This window comes from Rhinatrema bivittatum, chromosome 8 (genome assembly GCF_901001135.1).
Source record: "Rhinatrema bivittatum chromosome 8, aRhiBiv1.1, whole genome shotgun sequence".
Classification (NCBI taxonomy): domain Eukaryota; kingdom Metazoa; phylum Chordata; class Amphibia; order Gymnophiona; family Rhinatrematidae; genus Rhinatrema; species Rhinatrema bivittatum.
In genome coordinates, this window is record NC_042622.1 from 222,498,327 (window position 1) to 222,519,328 (window position 21,002).

A 21,002-nucleotide genomic window follows, 5' to 3' on the forward strand; every position below is an offset into this window, starting at 1 on the left:
GCCAGTCTCTGAGGGTAATACTGTTATTTGGGTAGTAGTAGACCGTTTCTCCCGGATGGCGCATTTCATTCCCCTACCTGGACTACCCTCTGCCTCCCAGTTAGCCCGCCTTTTTATTCAACACATCTTCCGCTTTCACGGTCTTCCCATCAGTATTGTTTCTGACAGGGGGGTACAGTTTACTGCCTCATTTTGGACTAATTTATGCAAACTTCTTCAGGTCAAGCTTGCCTTCTCATCTGCCTACCATCCCCAGTCCAATGGTCTCACTGAACGGACGAATCAATCTCTAAAGACTTTTCTGCGTGCCTACGTTAATCAAAGACAGGATAATTGGGCATCTCTTCTGGTTTGGGCCGAAATGTGCCACAACAATCTCCCGTCTCAGGCCACTGGGAAGTCCCCTTTTTTTGTGGTGTTTGGTAGGCATCCTCGTCTTCCTTTGCCTATTGAAGGGTCCTCCAACTGTCCTGCGGTCAACGCTGCTATTGAATCCATGTCCAGTCTTTGGACGGAGACTAGGGCCTTGTTGCTCCGGAACGCGGCCAAGATGAAAACCCAAGCGGATAAGGGACGGTGCATGGCTCCCTCTCTTCAGGCTGGAGATTCAGTCTGGTTGAGCACTCGCAATCTGCGACTACGTTTACCCTCCGCGAAATTTGCTCCTCGCTTCATTGGACCTTTCCCCATTGAGAAACGGATAAACTCTGTCTCCTACAGACTACGTTTGCCTCCGTCCTTACGTATCCACAATGCTTTCCATATCTCCTTACTGAAACCTGCTGTCATGACTTGGCCACATAGGAAGCGTACGGTCAATTCCAATATAGTTCAAAATGATGATCAATTTGAGGTACAGGACATCCTGGATTCTAGAAAAGTGAAGGGGCAGTTACAATATTTGATCTCTTGGAAACACTTTGGTCCAGAAGAAAACACGTGGGAACCTGCGGGCCATGTGCATGCTCCCCGATTGCTTCAGCACTTTCACCTTCGATTCCCTCTCAAGCCCGGTCCGCAGAGGCAGGGAGGGGGCCCTTGCAGGGGGGGTACTGTTACCGTTTCCCGGGCCGGCAGGGCTGTCCTCCGGGGTCGGCGGGGTTCTACCTCCGTCCCCGCTGTTCCCGTGGCGCCGGCGGCGCGTCTTCCCTCTGCACGGGCCCGACGTGTTCCGGGAACGTCCGTGGTCAGGGCCGATGCCGCGGGCAAATCTCGCGCTACTACGCGCCATGGACACGCCCCCTGACGTCAGACGCCGGCCAGTCGCGGTTTGCGCGGGAAAAGATTGAGATATAAACAGAGCTCCCTGCTGAGCCCTTCGCTTCGGCCACAGTGCGCCTTGGTGAGTTTTTTTGTCTCTGCCCTGCCTGTCGCTACAGCTCTTGACCCGGACTGCTTCGTGGATTCTTCTGCCTGCTGCCTGCCCTGACCTTGGTCTGCCTTTTTGGATTCCTGTCTGCTCCCTGTTTCCTGGATCTGGTTTGCTCTGGTACTTCTGTTTGCTGCCTGCCTTGACCCGGACTGATCTTTGGATTATTCTGTTTGCTGCCTGCCTTGACCCGGACTGAGCCTTGGATTATTCTGTTTGCTGCCTGCCTTGACCCGGACTGACCCTTGGATTATTCTGATTGCTGCCTGCCTTGATCCTAACTGACGCCTTGGATTCTTCTGGGTGCCACCGGCTCCGACCTGGACTGTAGGATCTTCTGTTCCTGTGCCTCCCAGACTCAAGGTAAGCGGGGTCGACCCAGGTTCCACTTAACCCTCGTAACAGCAGGCTCCCATTCAAACCCACACGCACCCATACACCACCACCCCCAGTCAAGTTCCACTCACCCCCCACCCCAGTCAAGCTCCCATTCACACACGAACACTTCCAAGTCAGGCTCCCATTCATATACACACACACACCCCTAGTCAAGCTCCCATTTACATCCCCACCCCCCCAAGACAAGCTCCTATTCACACACACACACACTCTAGGCAGGCTCCCGTTCACACACCCCCAGTCAAGCGCCCATTCACACACACCCACCAGCCGGTAAGTACCCAAACACCAAGAAGACCACATGCTACTGATGCCAGTAATAGCAGAGGCCATTACCTAAGTCATCTGATTAATAGCAGTTAATGGACTTCTCCAAGAACTTATCCAAACCTTTTTTAAACCCAGCTACACTAACCACATCTTCTGGTAACAAATCCCAGGGCTTAATTGTGTGTTGAGTGAAAAATAATTTTATCCGATTAGTCTTAATTGTGCTACTTGCTAACTTCATGGAGTGCCCCCTAGTCCTTCTATTATCCGAAATAGTAAATAACAGATTCACATTTACTCGTTCAAGACCTCTCATGATCTTAAAGACCTCTATCATATCCCTCCCTCAGCCATCTCTTCTCCAAGCTGAACAGCCCTAACTTCCTCAGCCTTTCCCTTTCTCCCATTAACACACTCCCATTCACTCGCTCACATACAATCGGAAGCCATTTTGCTGCTCCTCCTTAAGTGCCGGCCCCTGCGCTAGTCAAATCTCGGGGGGGGGGGCTAGCACTTCCTCTATACTGATCTCGTGCATCGCGGGATCAGCATAACGCACGTGCTAGGTGCCCCTGTTTTGGCTAGCGCAAGTCGGCACAGAGCAGGAGCAGTCATCCTCTTCTTTACCCGTGCGCCGGTGGGCTAGGGTCCACCGGCAGTCTCTTCCTCTTCGCCCCACCACCGGGTGGCCCGCCCTGTGCAGATGTACTGCGGGCACATCCGGTTGGGATCTCTGAGACCCCCAAATTGCACCCCAATCGCCAATCCCGCAGACTCCCAAAGCTCACCCTAAACCTCGGATCTCCGAGAGCGCGCAAATCTTACCCCAATCACCGATCCCTAAGACCTCCCCTCCCCAAATCGTTGGTCCCTCCAACCCTCTTTGCTCCCAGATGAGGCCGTACAGCGCCGGGTATCCTCCGGCTGCAGCCTGGGAGCGTGAGCGGGGCTGGGCGACGTCAGTGGGGGCCGGGCTGGACCGGGAGGGGAAAGGAGCTCTCCTCCCTCCTCCCCTCCCGCGGCGGACTTTAATTCCTGGCTCCCAGACTTCCCTCCTGCCCTGTGTTTGCTGCTCCGGCTGGGCCCATGTAAACCAGGAGTCGCTTCGGGTCCGGGAAGTCTTCGATCCAAAGGAAGAATACTCCGGGTCCTGCTTCAAAGCGGAGGGAGTCCGGAAGAGAGAGAGAGATCAGAGCCCGGGAGAGAGAGAGAGATGAGTTCGGGAGGAAGAAATTAGACCCCTGAAGAGAGATCCAGAATCTGGGAGAGAAAGACAGAGCCTATGAGACACAGATCAGAGCCTGGGAGAATCAATATGATGGAGAAGAGGAAAATATTTGTGCTTCTGGATGTCCTCTGCCTGGTGATCGGTGAGTACAGTTTTCCCTCTCATGCCCCAGCTGCCTCTTCCATCCCATTTATATCTCGATGATCAGATTCCTCCCCTCCACTCCCTCATACTCTATACCTTGCTTCTCTTTCTCGATCCCAGATTTGCTTTCTATTCTTTTCTGGTGCGCTCTGGTTCTCTCCCTTTCTCGTTGACTTTCTCCATTTCCTCCCGAGCATTTGAGTTTGGTATGCTTCTGCCACAGACACTTTCCTCTTTGGCAGTCTGTATAAATCAAGCAACTTTCACCTTCTCTGAGGCAGGGGCAGGATCTCCTCCTCTGTTTTCTGAGCAGATCCCAGCCCCCCTTTCTGAGAGCAGTCCTGGCTAATAAACGGGCTGCCCCGCACCTCCCGTTCAGGCAGTGACCTGACAAAACAACACTTACTGGAAGCCTTTCTTCCGTGTTTGTTGCGACCTTGGAGCTGCTATTCAGCAGCAGCAGATAAACTCAGCTTTAAATGATTAACCATTAACCTCAACAACTGTCATAAATATTTATGGGAGATTGGGTCAACCTAGACCAGCATTCAAATAAAGCAGGGCTTCCAAAACCTGTCCCCCCCAGGACCCCCCAGCCACTCAGGATACCCACAGTGCATGAGCTACATTTGCATATACTGACTCTCCCATGCATGCAAATATAGCTCATGCATATGCATTGTGGATATTCTGAAAACCCAACTGGCTGGGGTGGGGTCCCCAGGGCAAGTTTGGAAAGTCCTGCCCTACATGCAGGGCCAGAAGATCAAGCCCGGGCTTCTGCACAGTATCACATGGTCACCTCCTGCAAAGCCATTAACAGGCAGGTGACTTCATTGCCTCACATAGGACCTCTTATTTCCATAAGGTGGTGATATGTGCTGCAGGTAAATAGGATGTCAGGCGAGCATTACTAGGGACCATAAGGAATGTTTTTTATTAATACAGCAAACCCCTCTTGAGGATAGCAAAACATGCTGCTGTTGTATTTGTTATAGAACTTAGGTCCTGTCTTAGGCGTTACCACCCAGGAAAGAGTTCTAGGCGTCATAGTGTATAATAGATTGAAATTGTCATCTCAGTGTGCTATGGTGGTCAAAAAAGAAAACAATGCTAGGGATTATTTGAAAGGGAATGGCAAATAAAACTATGGATGTCATAATGCCTCTGTATCGCTCCATGGTGAGACCGCACCTTGAATACTGTGTGCAATTCTGGTCACCAGATCTCAAAAAGATATAGCTGCACTGGAGAAAGTGCAGAGAAGGGCGACCAAAATAAGGGGGGTGGAATGGCTCCCCTATGAGGAAAGGCTAAAGAAGTTAGGGCTGTTCGTTTTGGAGAAGAGAGGGGGGATCTGATGTCTACAAAATCATGAAAGGACTTGAAGAGGTTAATGTAAATCGGTTATTTACTCTCTCGGACATTAGAAGAACCAGGGGGCACTCCATGAAGTTAGCATGTGGCACATTTAAAACAAATTGGAGAAAATTCTTTTTCACTCAGCGCATAGTTAAGCTCTGGAATTCATTGCCAGAGGATGTGGTTACAGCAGTTAGTGTAACTGGGTTTAAAAAAGGCTTGGATAAGTTCCTAGGGGGAAAATCCATAAACTGCTATTAATCAATAAGGAATAGTAGCTTGAGATCTATTTAATGTTTGGGTACTTGCCAGGTACTTGTGACTTGATTTGGCCACTGTTGGAAGCAGGATGCTGGGCTTCATGGACCCTTTGTGGCACGGTTCTTGTGGTGGGGGTTGCCTTGGCAGGGCCGTGCTGAATGTTCTGCAGTTCTAGTCCGACTGAAAGGTCTGCGAGCCCAGGACTGGGTCCGGGCAGGGAGTCTCTGCCGTTTGCGGTGTGCTTGTGTACTCGTGAAGCAGATTATTTGGCGCTTCTTACAAAACTTTGAAACAGGCAGGTATAAATGGGCGTGGGATTAAACAGCAACAATCAAAGGAGCCTCCCTCCTGCAGGAAAAAGAAGAGATTTTAAAAGTGCCCTCTTGCTGTGGGGGCACGATCCCTCTGGTAGCACAAGCCACGTGCGCCCGGCTCCCCGGTGCCGCATGCAGAACCTGCGCTGAGCTCCCGTCCCCACGGCAGACGTCGGTCTGTCTCTGTACAGCCATATCTGGGGGGGGGGGGAGCTACTTTGCTGTATTATTTGCCTCTTCCTCCTCCCTTCCGGAATGAACTGTTTTGTTTTCTTAGTACTTAAGGAGGAGGTGAGAGTACATTTGCTTGGCCAGGTCTTACGTTGTTGCTCGCAGTGCAAGCCAAATTCAGGAAGAAGAGCTCACAGCTGGGACTTGTACTTCCAGCTGCCCGGCTTTTCACGGATGTTTTTGTGTCCTGCCCTGCTCGGCCTCTTTTTTTTCTTGCTCCATCCGTCTAATCTGCCTCTTATCAGGAAGCCGTCCCCCGCTTATTCCTCCCCCATCTGGCTTCCCCAAGGGAAGCCACTGTTGCCTGGTTGCGCCCCCTCTCTCCTGTAGCAGGACCGGCGCGGCAGTGCCCTCCTGTGGCAGGGAGCTGGATGCTGCTCCCTGGAGAGCCACTTTCCTGGGCTGCCACTTGAACCGAGCTCTGGAGGTCACTGCGAGCGCCGGCCTCCCTCCTCCAGAGCCTGGCCTGCCGGCCTGAAATCTAAAAGATGGTTTTTGCTGGTGGAGGTGGGTGGGATAGCTGAGCCATCACCTCAAATTGGAACCTTAATTCCTGGTTAAAGACGTGTTTTTTTTCAGTTCTGTCCTCGGTTCTTCTAATTAACTGAAGCGAACGTGTTTGTGTTACCCCAAAGAAGCAAAACAAGACTGAAATAGCAACTCAGAAGTCCATAATTAGGTCCCGGAAAAGCAAGGGAGCAGGTTTTAATTGACGTGTGATCCACCTCGGCCCGGAAAGTGGTAGCTCTCTGCTCAGAGGGAACACCCCGGAGGGAGGAGGGCTCCAGGTTTAGGAGGTGTCCTGTAAGCTTAATCTGATCCTCAAAGTGCAAGGAAGCATCACCGAGGAGCATGGAGTCTGTCGCCTGTGCAGAGAGAGAGTGCTGTTGCCCCTGGAACCTGTAGAGCAGCTTTTTGCACGGAGGTGCAAGGACGGGCAGGGCGGAGCAGGCATGCCGCTGCATGATTATTTACTCGGAGACGTGAAGGTATCATGTGAAGCCAAGCAGAAAAGTTGCCATGCACTAGCCTAAAATGGTAATTACAGTAACCCAGCCAAATCCCAAGGCAAATGCAGTCAGCTGAAGAACTGCTTAATCCACAAGGATGCTCAGGGGGGGGGCGATGCGCCATCCTGAGAAAGGGACCCCATTTCCTTCCTCATCCCAGGACCCCCCCCCCCCCCCAAGGTCCTGGTAGATCTGCTTTTCCCTAGAAAAAGAAATGGGATGACAGGGCCTTGGGATTGGGAGCCCCAGGGCTGGACCTGAGCGCTGGGCAGACTAGCAACTCGCCTCCTCCTGTGAATTTACTGCCCCTGCACGGCACGGCCGGGGGGGGGGGGGGGTTTCTTGCCTCTGCAGGGAGGGGCTGTGCATGTGGCTCAGAGCACTCTGCAGTCAGTGGCTCCAGAAGGGTTTCTTTTGCACATACCGTAAGAAGAATGAACCTCCTTCCTAAACCAGGATGTGCCGGGCACAGTGTCAGTCCCTCGGATTTTCCATTGCTTATTACTGCATTAAAGCTTCCTTTCTAGAGTTCGTAATGATGTAATGTGTACAGGCAAATGTCAAAGCAATTGGGGCTATTTCTGTGGGTTTTTTTCTGCTGCATTTTCCTGGAGTCCTCTAATATTCCCTGCTGTTTACTCCACGGTACAGCCTCCCCCCCCCCCCCCCCTTGCCTATTTGAGGACAGAGTGGAGGGAGCTGCAGCTCTGTGCTGCGATTATATCTCGCTGCTGCTCTCTGCACGTAGCATGCAGGCAAGGGAAAAGACCTTTGCTTGCACTCAGGGCCCTGAAAACAGCTGGCTGGGTATCAGTTAAGGTGGCACGACATGCTCTGGGGCTCTTAAGGTGGCCTCTCAGGATAGGGAATGGGAATATCTTGTTGCCTCTTGAGCTGGTTTAAGTGAATGCCCAGAGGTTCTCCGGGGCTCCATAGTCTGTGGTCACTGGATGTACCCACAGGAGAGAGGCCAAGCGGTCTCTGATAGAAATGGGCCGTGTCTGTCATCTCTCAGAAGTTTATTATCCAGGGTGTGAGGTACTTCGCTGGCAACTGAAGGTGCTGCCTGTCCCCATCCAGGCCCTTATTTGGGTAAATGGCACGTTCTAGACCCCCAGCCCACTGTGACTGAGGCCAAGGAGCTCTTGGGTTTCGGCTTTCAGAGTCATTTGGAATGCGGTGGTGCTGATTTGTGTCCTCTTTTTGATTTAAGATGAGCTGAGTGGAAAAGTGCAGCCAAGTGCACTGCTAATTCTGGTGAGTCTGTGTTTGTTTGAGAGTACAGGCTCCACATGCGGTATCTGATGTCATTCAAGAGAAGGGAGGCAGTGAAGGGGGGAGTATGTAATGTAGATCACAAATCCCATTTGTCTCTTCTCTGTATTCCAAGATAGGCTGAATGGGTACTAGTACAATAGCCTGGACTATGGTTCAGGAGAGGAGTGCAGGGATACAGAGCCTGTCACCACTAGGACCAGAGGGCGCAGGGATACAGAGCCTGTCACCACTAGGACCAGGGGACTCGGGGCAAGGGCACAGGGATACAGAACCTGTCACCACTAGGACCGGAGGGCTCAGGAATACAGAGCCTGTCACCACTAGGGCCAGAGGGCGCAGGGATACAGAGCCTGCACCACTAGGACCAGAGGGCGCAGGGATACAGAGCCTGCTGCACCACTAGGACCAGAGGGCGCAGGGCATGGGTGCAGGGATACAGAGCCTGACACCACTAGGGCCAGAGGGCTCAGGGATACAGAGCCTGACACCACTAGGGCCAGAGGGCGCAGGGATACAGAGCCTGACCCCACTAGGACCAGAGGGCGCAGGGATACAGAGCCTGCTGCACCACTAGGACCAGAGGGCTCAGGGATACAGAGCCTGCTGCACCACTAGGGCCAGAGGGCGCAGGGATACAGAGCCTGCACCACTAGCACCAGAGGGCGCAGGGATACAGAGCCTGCACCACTAGGACCAGAGGGCGCAGGGATACAGAGCCTGTCACCACTAGGGCCAGAGGGTGCAGGGATACAGAGCCTGTCACCACTAGGGCCAGAGGGCGCAGGGATACAGAGCCTGCACCACTAGCACCAGAGGGCGCAGGGATACAGAGCCTGCTGCACCACTAGGACCAGAGGGCTCAGGAATACAGAGCCTGTCACCACTAGGGCCAGAGGGCGCAGGGATACAGAGCCTGTCACCACTAGGACCAGAGGGCGCAGGGATACAGAGCCTGCACCACTAGCACCAGAGGGCGCAGGGATACAGAGCCTGCTGCACCACTAGGGCCAGAGGGCGCAGGGATACAGAGCCTGTCACCACTAGGGCCAGAGGGCGCAGGGATACAGAGCCTGCACCACTAGGGCCAGAGGGCGCAGGGATACAGAGCCTGCACCACTAGGACCAGAGGGCGCAGGGATACAGAGCCTGACACCACTAGGACCAGAGGGCGCAGGGATACAGAGCCTGCACCACTAGGACCAGAGGGCGCAGGGCATGGGTGCAGGGATACAGAGCCTGACACTAGGACCAGAGGGCGCAGGGATACAGAGCCTGCACCACTAGGACCAGAGGGCGCAGGGATACAGAGCCTGCACCACTAGGACCAGAGGGCGCAGGGCATGGGTGCAGGGATACAGAGCTGACCACTAGGGCCAGAGGGCGCAGGGATACAGAGCCTGCACCACTAGGGCCAGAGGGTGCAGGGATACAGAGCCTGCACCACTAGGGCCAGAGGGCGCAGGGATACAGAGCCTGCACCACTAGGACCAGAGGGCGCAGGGATACAGAGCCTGCACCACTAGGGCCAGAGGGTGCAGGGATACAGAGCCTGTCACCACTAGGGCCAGAGGGTGCAGGGATAGAGAGCCTGTCACCACTAGGGCCAGAGGGTGCAGGGATACAGAGCCTGCACCACTAGGACCAGAGGGTGCAGGGATACAGAGCCTGCACCACTAGGACCAGAGGGTGCAGGGATACAGAGCCTGCTGCACCACTAGGGCCAGAGGGTGCAGGGATACAGAGCCTGCACCACTAGGACCAGAGGGTGCAGGGATACAGAGCCTGCACCACTAGGGCCAGAGGGTGCAGGGATACAGAGCCTGACACCACTAGGGCCAGAGGGTGCAGGGATACAGAGCCTGTCACCACTAGGGCCAGAGGGTGCAGGGATACAGAGCCTGCACCACTAGGACCAGAGGTGCAGGGATACAGAGCCTGACACCACTAGGACCAGAGAGCTCAGGGCAAGGGCACAGGAATACAGAGTCTGTCACCTGTAGAACAGGAGGACTCGGAGAGAGGTGCAGGGATACAGAGCCTGTTGCCGCTTGGTCTGGAGATCTCAAAGGACAAGAACAAGCATATGGATGCTGTCATCTGAAACCCCAGTTCAAGTGAGCTGTGGCCAAAACTTGTCTGTCTTATCACATTATTTTTTTTTTAATGTTTTTACTGTACCTTGCCCTGAATGAAGGAGGGTGTGAGTTATAAATCTTTATCTGAAAGCAGTTTGGTGACCTGAGTTGTAAGTCTCACTCTTGGGCCCAATTTACAGATAGCTTCATCACTAAAAAAAAACCCACCATCAGAGTGTAGCACTGGTCGGCATTATTTTAGGGAGTGAGATTAAAGACGGACTCGGCCTAAACAGTGACTTACTCTCTGAGCTCTGCCCATCCTGTGGTGAGGAGGGAGAGCTCCTGGCTGGGCTGGCTGAGGGTCTCTGTAGTGAATCTCGGTGCCCTTCCTGGCTGTACCTGTAAGGTGTCTGTTCTGGGTGCGCACCTGTCTGCAGGCTGTACCAGGCAGGGGTGGAATTTGGGAGCTGGTCTCCCCCCCCCCCCCCTGTCTTAGGCCCATTTGCCTTTCTTCTTGGGAAATCCTAAGAGTTAAGAAATTGTACTGGCGCTCTCCCATCTCCCTCGGTGAAGGGGACATGGCGGAAGGGGGGGGGGGGTTCCTATTTCCACTGATCTGGTTTGTGCTTGGATGAGCTGAAGGTGTTCGATAGGTGGCCTGGCGGCTGCTCCTTCCCACTCGGAGCAATAATGCCCCCCTGCTAGTCCTCAAATCCCCAAGCTGTCCCTACCCGGCGAACTTTGAGTGTGATTAGGCAGGAGGGACAGCCAGACGGTGCCTATTTTGGGCAAAACCTCTTGGCTGGAACCCAACGTTTTAATTTACTCAAACCAAACTACAGAAGGGTGTGGGAGAGCCGTCACAACCAGGCCCAGAGAGTCCTGTTTTAGTTCCACAGTCGGAGGAAAGAACTAAAAAAAAAAAACAACCCAAAACCACCAGACAGGCCCAAGCTGTAAACATGCCACCCACTCTGGGCACGTTTTCTGCCTGGCTCGTTTTCCAGCCTCACAGGCCTATTCTGTGGGCAACCCTGGCACAAAAGGATGCCATTGGAGAGGAGCAGCAGCAGCCAGGTCCTGGCAAAGACGTGAACCTTTTTATTGCAGGTCTGAGGCATGACAACAGTCCCTGCGGTCCCCAACCTGTCTTGTGATCAGCGCCGGGCCTCGAGAAAAGAGACCGAAGCCGTGAGGCTCCACAGGGGAACGGAAGGGCCTGGGGATGAGTGCCAGACCCCCCCCCCCCAGTCACACCAGGGCGCAAGGACCTGGCAGGGACAGTACTGTTGCTGAGTGCCAGGCATTGGTCACAGCCCAGGGAATGGGGGGATCCAGCAGGGACAGAAGGACCGAAATTAAAGAGAAACTTCAGCACGTGAGGGGGGGAAAAAAAAATGTAAACAGAAAGAGGAAAGATGATGTTCCTGTGGATTGTCTTGTTCCGATGCTTATTAAATAGAAAAATTGTTCTGAAGACGATTCTGTTTTTTTATTTTTGCCTATCTGGGTTCTTTGCTTTTGGTTTAGTTTTTAAGGATGACGTGTTGTTTACAATGTTGTCTTTGTCACACGCATCCCGCCCCCCTGCCAGTGGGAATACAGCCCGGGTGTGACAGTCACATGTCATGTGCCACATTTTTACCCACGTGGGCGAGCTCATTGCAGGGCTCCCGGAGTCCCAGGGAGGGAGATCAGATGAAAAGGGGGTGGTGACTTTTTTTCAGGGCAGTTGCTTCTGTGGACACCGTACGTGCGTGCGTGGGAGCGGATGTCCTACAGGCTGACATGAATTCCACACCACTTTGCATTTATTTATTTATTTATTTATTTATAGGACGGCTTTATCCAAAGCATCATCCACCCCCCCCCCCCCATAGCATAGTGTTGTGTGCGTAGCAGATGGCGGCAGTTGAAGCAGGCGAGGATGCACATGAATGAGACATGAGGTTACAGAAGGCAGCTTTTGAGATTTACAAGCAAAGCACGTAGGGGGAGAAAAAAAAAAATTAGAATATCCGTAGGGAGGCGGCTCCAGGAGGAAAGGACGGATGCGAGAGGACATCCGTTGAACACGAGGCGTAGACAGAACGAGGGGAGTTAGAGGGGTGAAGGCTACACGAAGGGACATTATGAGAGATGGTGGCTGACATTCGTGAAGGGGGGGGGTTCAAAACGGTGGATTTATTTCAAGGTGAAGGGGGGGGATGTTTCTAGAAATGGCCAGCACGGACTTATAAAGAGGCCGTCGGATAGACTTTGCACTGATGAGGCAAAGACGTGAGGTGTAAGGAGCACTCATGAGACAGCAGCGGGGGTCGAAATAAGGTGAATGTGGGATTTTGGCCTTAGTGTGTAACTTGGTAACCGAGGGGTGAGCACACTCCGGAAAGGCAGAGAAGAAAAGTGGTGTATCGGTGCAGATATAGACCCAGTGGTAGGCAAGATGCACTAGTACTGGTGGGGAAAGAGTTCAGAGTGGTGACAGAGTTTTCTTCGTAAACAGTCTGCTTTCGTTTGCCCCAGGTATTGAAGGACAGCCAGTCGGAGCCTGGTTTGTGCTCTCCTGCTGGTATGATGGCCACTTGTTTATCTCTAGCTGCTAGAGCAGTGGTTCCCAACCCTGTCCTGGGACACACCCCCCCCCCCCCCCCCAGCCAGTGGGGTTTTCAGGATATCCACAATGTATGCAAATTTTCTCTCATGCATATTCATTGTGGATATCCTGAAAACCCGACTGGCTGGGGTGGGGGGGGGGTCCCCAGGACAGGGTTGGGAACCACTGACTCTAGAGGAAGCTTGCTTGGGTCTTATGAACTGAAGTTTTCAGAAACTGTAAAATGTCTATGAACTCAGTCAATGAGGATCTCATGATCTTCTAGGATTCATGTGAGCAGATATGCAAAATTCAGTGCCTGTCACCTGGTAATATGTCCCCAGCACGGTGTCATGGATAGTACACCTTTCCCTACAATTAAAGACAAGACAGACCCTGAATGGAGTCCCAGGCTTCAATCTGTTCCTGCTTCCAAGAGTTTATAAAATAAAATTGTGCACATGCAGATCCAGTAACTTGCTAAAGGCTTTGCAATCTGTTGGTGGGAGCAGTGGGATTGAATTGGAACCCAAGTCTCCAGGCTAGTCATGTGTTTACTGGGCTGGGCATTTCCTGGTTGCAGTGATCAGTGAGAGTATTCTTTTGAAGCCAAAGATTTCTTAGGTGGTAGAAGACAAAGCAAGCTGCTTTCTCTGAAGGATAGGAGGAGGATCTTCTAGGGATGGAGATTTCAGATTTGAGTAATTTAATCTGGGAGGGAGAGGGAGAGGGAGAAGGGAAAACAGATTTTGTCATTTACCTATGTCCACAGTTTTAGTGGCTCAATGTGTGCTAATCCCCAAAGAATAGAAACAAATATTCCTAAAGGATCCCAGAAGAGTAAAGGGGAGCATTCCCTGCAAAATAAAAATTGAAAGGTAAAAGGAGCATTTTTGTGCTGTCTCCCTGCTCTCTCATTTCTAGATTATTTACATTTATAAACCACTTTTCCCAAAGGCTCAGTGTCATCCAACATGGCCCATAAATTAAAATAATCCAAACAGACCAAAACAACTGTGGGGCGAAGAAAATGCAATAATCCAAGTCAGTAAGCAATAAAACTCTAATACAACAGGAATAACAAGAAACATTAACATAAAACATACATTTATAAAACATCCTCCAGTATAAAATCCAAGAGCTAATATTAATCATCCTTCCACCTTCAGCCTCTCTCAACCCCATAGCTCACCCTTGGTATTTTTTGTCTTTTCCCTCGGCGGTCTCAGCTGCTCCTTCTTCCCCAAGGGGCGCAGGAGACTGTCAGTGGGCCCCAGTGGATGGGGGATCTGAACCTGCATCCCCTCAGGTCACATCGCCACAATCTGAGGCAAGAGCTGAGCTCACCCCAGTCTCTCCCTTATAGCGTCACCTCTAGCCTCTTTCTCATTCTCCTCTACCTCCTCCCGTCTCTCACGCCTCTATGCTCTCTGCTCATGTCGCCCAATCTCTCCTGCCCAGAGATCCCGTCCTGTGATGAAAGTAATGGCTGTGATTGGACCTCCAGCGACATCTGGTTGACAGCTTCTCCGTTTCTGTATCTTTCAGCATCGTTGCCCTTTGTGGTCATGACCCTGGTGAACACTCCATACAGACGAGGTTTTTACTGTGACGACGAGTCCATCAGATATCCGTACAGGGAAGACACCATCACCCATGGCCTAATGGCTGGCGTTACCATCTCCTGCACGGTTCTCATTGTACGCTTGTTTACTTTAGGCTAGGGAGCCCTCTGTGGAATAGCCCAGAAATGTCACTTCCAGGAACACTGGCAGAAGTCACCTTTATTACACCATATGGCTGTACCAGCTAGAAGAAATTTGCCTGATCCCATTTCCTAAATTTAGCAAATATTAATAGTGTAATAACTCCTGTACACTTTACCCTGAGATGCCTCCTGTTGGGAGAGGCAGAGACTGCAGGAGCTGTGAACTCCCACACAGTCAGTGCTCTTGCTCCATTCCCTCTAACACCTCCTGCTGGGAGAGCCTGGGACTGCAGGAGCTATAAGCAGCCTCATACCCAGTGCTCCTGCACCATTCCCTATAACCTGTCCTGCTGGGAGTACAGGAGCTGTATGCTCCCTCATAGTGCTCCTGCACCATTTCCTACAGCACCTCCTGCTGGAAGAGCCTGGGACTGCCGGAGCTATAAGCACCCTCATACCCAGTGCTCCTGCACCATTCCCTATAACCTGTCCTGCTGGGAGTACAGGAGCTGTATGCTCCCTCATAGTGCTCCTGCACCATTTCCTACAGCACCTCCTGCTGGAAGAGCCTGGGACTGCCGGAGCTGTACGCTCCCTCATACCCAGTGCTCCTGCACCATTCCCTATAACCTGTCCTGCTGGGAGTACAGGAGCTGTATGCTCCCTCATACCCATTGCTACTGCACCTCTTGCTGGGAGAGACTGGTACTGCAGGAGCTGCGAGGACATTGATTTTGCTGTTTTTGTTATGGCATTACAAGAATGCCAGAGTTGATGCAGACTTTTTTTTTTTTTTTTTCTTCTCCATGGTTCTCACAGATCACTACGGGAGAGGCATACCTGGTCTACACCAAACGTCTGTACTCAAAGTCGCAGTTCAACTGTTACCTTGCTGCTTTGTACAAGGTAGTGGGCACTTACCTGTTTGGGGCGGCTGTCAGCCAGTCCTTAACTGACCTCGCCAAGTACATGATTGGCCGGCCACGCCCTAACTTCTTGGCTGTCTGCAATCCGGACTGGACACGCGTGAACTGTTCGGGCTACGTTCTGGAAGATGTGTGCCGAGGAGACCCTGGGGCTGTCACAGAATCCAGGTAACGACAGTGCTGTAAGATCACAAGTGCCAGCTTCTCCTATTGCCAGTCTGTGTCCCTTGAGTGCTGGCAACCCTTTCCCTCTTCCCTCCCGTGACTGGCTCCGGAAATCCTGGTGCCGGGGCTGGCCCAGTGGCACAGGCTTAACGCTTTGCACTGCCAGCAGGGTGCAGGGCACGTGTTTGGGCGGGCCCAGCGGCAGCCGTGGCATCTTCAGCCGCACGGTGAGCCACCAGAGGCAGCGCCGGGGTGAGCTGCAGCCTCCTCTCACACTCAGAAAGCTGGTGCAGTATTGAGGAGGGAAATGGCACAATAAGTCTCTGATGAGAGCCACATGTTGCACGGGTTTTGGCACTTGGGAGGAGGTAAAAAAACCAAACAAACTGCGTCTTTACACCTGGTTGTCTGACTCTGCTTCTATTCAGGTTGTCTTTCTATTCGGGGCACTCATCATTTGGGATGTATTGCATGGTCTTCTTGGCAGTAAGTATGGCACTCTACTTCCCTGCTACCTTCCCTCCCATCCTCCTGTTACTCTCCCCCCCCCCTCCCTCCCTGTGCCACTCTCCCCTGGGTCTTGATCCAGCTCCCCTCTCTCCTCACTGCTCTCCTCCCTTGTGTGCCCGTCTCTCCCCCCAGTCTCCTCTCCCAGCCAGGCCCGGATTTAGGTCTAGGCAACGTAGGCTGCCTTAGGGTCTGAATCGAGCTCTGCTGCCGTGCTTCTCTTTCAGCGCCGACGGCAGCCCCTAACAAAATATCAGAAGCGGGCAGCTGGGGGCCTCCCACAGCCCTTTCGCTGCACAGGTTTCTGTGCCGGGAGGAGGGAGCTGAGCGCCGCAGGGGGTTCCCGTCAGCGCAAAAGGCCTGTGGGAGGCCTCGCGCTGCCTGTTCCTCATATTTTGTTCCTACTGCCATCAGAACCGGCCCCGAGACTGCAAGGTGAAGGGGAGCGGGAAAGGTGGTTCATACCCTCGCTTCCCCCCCCCCCTCCCCCATTGCCTATAAGCACACATAGGCTTAATCCAGCCATTCTCCCAGCCGCCTCCTCCTTTCTTGTTCTCTTCAGCTCCATGTGACCCTTTCTCCTGTGCCTTTCCCCTCTCTGCACCCCTCTTTCTTGAGCACTCCCTGTTCCACTTTCCAGGCCCCTGTCTTCCCCTCCCACCCCCCTCCCACCCCCCATGTTCATCTCCAGCTCACCGCTCCCACCTCTCGCTGATTCTGAGAGGCACTGCTGGGTGAGTTGCTGTCAGGTGAGGTACTGCTGAGCAAGGCCCTGGCTGAGTTTGAGATTTTGGTACCCCCTTAGGCAATGTGGCACCCCTTCGAAGTGGTTTTTCGTGGCCCGCGGGCAGGCAGGCCTGGATATTTGACACCTTCAAAATTTGGTGCTATGTGCACAAGGCAGCGCTGGCAACTGCCGAAAGCCAGGCCTAAGCAAGGCACTGGATTTTCCTGCAGCATGAGCTTGAGAGTGTCATGGGAGCAAAACTCAGAAGTCTTCCCCCTTCCCTTCCCTACCCCCCCTCCATCTCCAGCTTGGAGGACAGGACTGCGCAATGTCTTACTAACGATGTTACAGCAAGAACGGATCCACTGCTGCCTCCCAAGTCGGGAGTGGATCCATTGTAGGATACAAGCCTAACCTGGGGCGTTTGTCCTCCGTGTTACTGCACAGAGCCCCAGTGAGTCCCCAGTAATCTCTGTGTGTGTGTCTCTCTCTCTCTCTCTCTCTTCTCCAGCTCTACATCCAGGCCCGTTTAAAGGGGCAGTGGGCTCGTCTGCTGCGCCCCACCATCCAGTTCTTCCTCCTTTCCTTTGCAGTGTACGTGGGTTACACAAGAATCTCTGATTACAAACACCACTGGAGTGATGTGCTGGTGGGACTCCTGCAGGGAGGGCTGGTGGCAGTGATCATAGTAAGTGCTTTAGACACCAAGGGCCTGGGACGAGGTCGGGTAAAAGGCCCGGGAAGGGGAGGAACTGGCGTTTGGTTTAAGCTTGGGAATCTGTACCCTCATCTACCCAGCAGACCGGAGAGCAAGAATCTCAGCTGGGAAGCCCCGGATGGACTGACTGGTTTTGTTTTGGGTTTTTGGGGGGGGGGGGGGGCAATTATTTTCATTTATTCAGAGCTTTGTACTTTTCTAAATTTCGGAGCTGGCGGCAGCACAGGTACTTCCATACGCGTGGCAAATGCACCTGGCACTTTAAATCGTACCCGGGGACTGCAGGATGAAATGCCAGCTCTAAGCCTCCCTCTGCACCCAGGCCAGGCAGGTTCCTCCACTTTCACCCGGGTGACTGCTTAGCCTCACAGGTAAAATCTGAGGTGTAATCTAAGGAAACCTTTCCTTGCATGGAGCCGCGTCCCCGTGCAGGTGCTGGAGATGAGGACAGCAGCTGAAGTCAAGAAAGCCCGGGATGAGTCCAGGGGGGTCTCTGAGGGGATGGTAGAGACAGGAAGGCTGTACGGTCCGTTTCCGCCGCCATGTTGCTGAGTTTTGAGAATCGCTGCCTGCATTTTCTGTGATACTCTCCTCTGCACCCAGATTTTGTCTCTGTCTCCATTAGTGCAGCCTCGCCAGTCTTTCTCCTCTAGCTGGGCGCTTTTTAGTTAGTTCATCGCTCTGGGGGAAAACAGGCGAGGCTGTTACTGGGCTGTGCTACCACTGCGAGCTTCCTTGCAGCGCCGTCGGTGAAATGTTCTTGGGCTGCCGTGGTAGAGTTGTGTTTGCTAAATCTGGGATTTGGACTTTTCTCTTCAGGTGCGGTACGTGTCGGATTTTTTCAAGGTGAGACCGTCGCTCCAGTGTCAAGGGGATGCTTTGGAGATCAAGCCCAGCTTACCACTCGGCGAATCCGACCAAAACCATTTTGGCTACCGAGAGAGCCCCTGAACCCACGTGGATCTTGGAAGGGAACAGCACCAGAACTGGAGACCAGCCCAGCCCGCCGGCTTTCTTCTGGGTTACACTAACAGGCTGGGGGGGTGCGCTGCTTCCCCACTACACCCCGAGATGGAAATACTAAACAATGCGTCCCTCCAACAGGTGCCTGGAGTCACTCGAGAGCAAAGAGTGAAGCTGCCCGGGGGCCTTCAGGAGAAGGAGCTCTCCCCTCCCAAGAGATCCCTGTACAGGATTCTTCTCCCAAGAGAATACATGACCAATGGCTTCCTCTCCCAACAGGCTGCGGGGAAACCGAATTTGCTCTCCCTGTGGAATATACAACCAGTGAACTCCTCTCCCCGCGGGTCGTGTGGCGTATTCTGGAGGGATCGATTTTTTTTTTTTCCCCCTTGGAATGACATTTGACCAACCTGAAGCATGGATATGGCCGACTTGCCCACCACCTATCTCTAGCAGTGCCCTGCTGCCCCCTCGCCAGCTGACTTGGGGGCGTCTCCCCTCTCTTCTCCCAGGGTGCGGGTGTTTTGTTCCTGACTCTGTCCCGCTGGAGGATTAGTTTGCTCAGGATGAGGAACCAGCTGACTTTTTTTTTTGTCTCTGTGTAAGGACCATGTGGATGCTGCTCCCTCCTGTGAGGAGCAGTTTGCAGAGTAGTTTTATGCTTTGGAGTGACTTAACTCCAAGAAGTTGGCATTTCTGTGGATTTCCCCGTCGGGATCTGCAGCAGACGTCACAGCTTTCTGCCTGAACGACTCATGCCAGTGTTTTGGAAGAGATGAATCTTTTAGAAACTTCAAGGACAAATTCTGACCAGGGGTGCTGGAAACAAACGGTCATGGACGCTGAACAGGCCTTTTGACCCCTGTGTGTAAGGGCGCCCAGCAGCCCCAGGCTTCAGATCTCGGGGGGATGCCGCACCCCCAGCCCGTATGGATTATTGATTTCCCCCCCCCCCCTGCCAGGCCGAGGCTCGGAGAAGAGTGACTGGCTAATGTCTCTAGCCACCAGAGACTGCTTGGGGGCTGGATCTGAGACTCTCACGTCTGAGCTGTCACCTGCCTCTTCTCAAAACACAACATTCTTGTGACTTTTTTTTTTTTTTCAGTTTGAACTTTACCAGTTCTGTCTATACCTAATAAATGTATCGGGTGCTCTTTTTCTATGATGTACATTTCAGTGGCAGGTGTGCTTGTCCTGTTTTTGTTTGCCTTGTAGGTTTGCTCGGGGCTGATCTTTTGGAAGGTGTAAGGCTGAGGGCAAATCACCCCCCCCCCCCCCCTGCAGCAGAGCCCTGGAACGCTGAATTATAGTGTTGGGGATAGGGCTAACAGGGCCCAGGGCGGTCACCCCTATTCACTTCCCTTCAAGGACTGCCCTGGTGTACTCTGATATATGCAGCAGAGTTTATCAAGCCTCTGCAGACCTACTCTGGTATCTGTGACATGGCCGGATATTTGGCACCCGTAGGCTGAGTGCTGCGGTGGGCACCCGTTTTGAAGTTGTGCTGGTGCGTGGCCTAAAGTGAGCAGAAGCAAGGCTCCCCTTTGGCTTGGATGTTTGGCACCCTAGGCAGTTGCCTGTGCCTAAACCCGGGCCTGGTCTGTGGCACAGCTTCCCAGTCACTGATGTGAAAGAGCCTGGGGGGAGGGGGGAGATACATTCTCAGCTGTAAGTGTGTGCAGGGCAAGGGGGGGGGGGGGGGGTCACTGCCTCCCATGCCGTGAGAAGGCAGGGAGAGCGTGTGCACGAGTGACCCGTGACTCCTCGTGCATAAGCTCTGTTGTTTTCTGTGGAAAGAGAAAACGCCACTGCTATTGGTGTTTTGGCGTTGTCAGAGATGGAAAAAAATGTGGCTCTCCCTGATGGTCCTGTACAACCAGCCTCCTTGCCAAGGACCCGTCAGCCCTCTTTCTTTCTGGCAGTGTGCAGATTAACCCCTTGGCACCTGGAGTGTGAGTCTTCAGAAAGGCAAAATGCATTAGAATTGCTGCTTGAAGCTCAGAGCCAGCAGGTTTCAAAGGGTGAAAGGTTTCATAGTGTGACTTGCCCTTTTCCTGTGGGGAGGGGGAGGGTCCAGGTGCCCCCTGTAATGTAGATACCTGAGCCACTTCTGTAGCAGGGGAGCAGACCATCTTTCACAGGTTCTGTGACTGACTAGAAAGTCAGCAAGGGGCAGGAGCAGCCCTACCCCTCACCCAAACCGTGGTAGAGCACTGGATCCCAGGGAGAAAACCAAGTTCAAGGTCGCTGTATCCCCCTTCTTCTGCCTCAGCACCACCCTCTCTGAGTAAAGGGAGAAGAGCACAGGGAACTTGGGCTGTTGAAGGAGTTTACCAAACTAGGGGCAACCGGACAGGAGACCATGAACACCTCCCACTCTCTCTCCCTACACATTGCCCACCCTCCACATACTCTCCTGTGCACAGACACACATATACATGAACATAAGAAATTGCCATGCTAGGTCAGACCAAGGGTCCATCAAGCCCAGCATCCTGTTTCCAACAGAGGCCAAACCAGGCCACAAGAACCTGGCAAGTACCCAAACACTAAGAAGATCCCATGCTACTGATGCAATTAATAGCAGTGGCTATTCCCTAACTAAACTTGATTAATAGCCGTTAATGGACTTCTCCTCCAAGAACTTATCCAAACCTTTTTTGAACCCAGCTACACTAACTGCACTAACCACATCCTCTGGCAACAAATTCCAGAGCTTTATTGTGCGTTGAGTTAAAAAGATTTTTC

General features: G+C 52.9%; 1 protein-coding gene across 1 annotated transcript; it reads left to right on the top strand.

Moving 5' to 3' along the window:
• The first annotated feature begins 2,876 nt into the window (after positions 1 to 2,876).
• PLPP2 (phospholipid phosphatase 2) lies at positions 2,877 to 19,430 on the top strand. Its single transcript, XM_029613631.1, has 6 exons — positions 2,877 to 3,408; positions 14,089 to 14,240; positions 15,068 to 15,342; positions 15,768 to 15,825; positions 17,085 to 17,261; positions 18,111 to 19,430. Exons 1-6 carry the CDS (start codon positions 3,321 to 3,323, stop codon positions 18,240 to 18,242), a joined length of 882 nt encoding a protein of 293 aa, XP_029469491.1. The 5' UTR covers positions 2,877 to 3,320; the 3' UTR covers positions 18,243 to 19,430.
• Positions 19,431 to 21,002: the final 1,572 nt, after the last annotated feature.

What these genes read in the sequence shown, in the direction of transcription:
- PLPP2 (XM_029613631.1), top strand. Translation starts at nt 3,321, where the DNA reads ATGAGACACAGATCAGAGCCTGGGAGAATCAATATGATGGAGAAGAGG. An exon ending in GGGGCTGTCACAGAATCCAG is followed by an intron (nt 15,343 to 15,767) that starts GTAACGACAGTG and finishes GCTTCTATTCAG; the next exon opens with GTTGTCTTTCTATTCGGGGC. An exon ending in ATTGCATGGTCTTCTTGGCA is followed by an intron (nt 15,826 to 17,084) that starts GTAAGTATGGCA and finishes TCTCTTCTCCAG; the next exon opens with CTCTACATCCAGGCCCGTTT.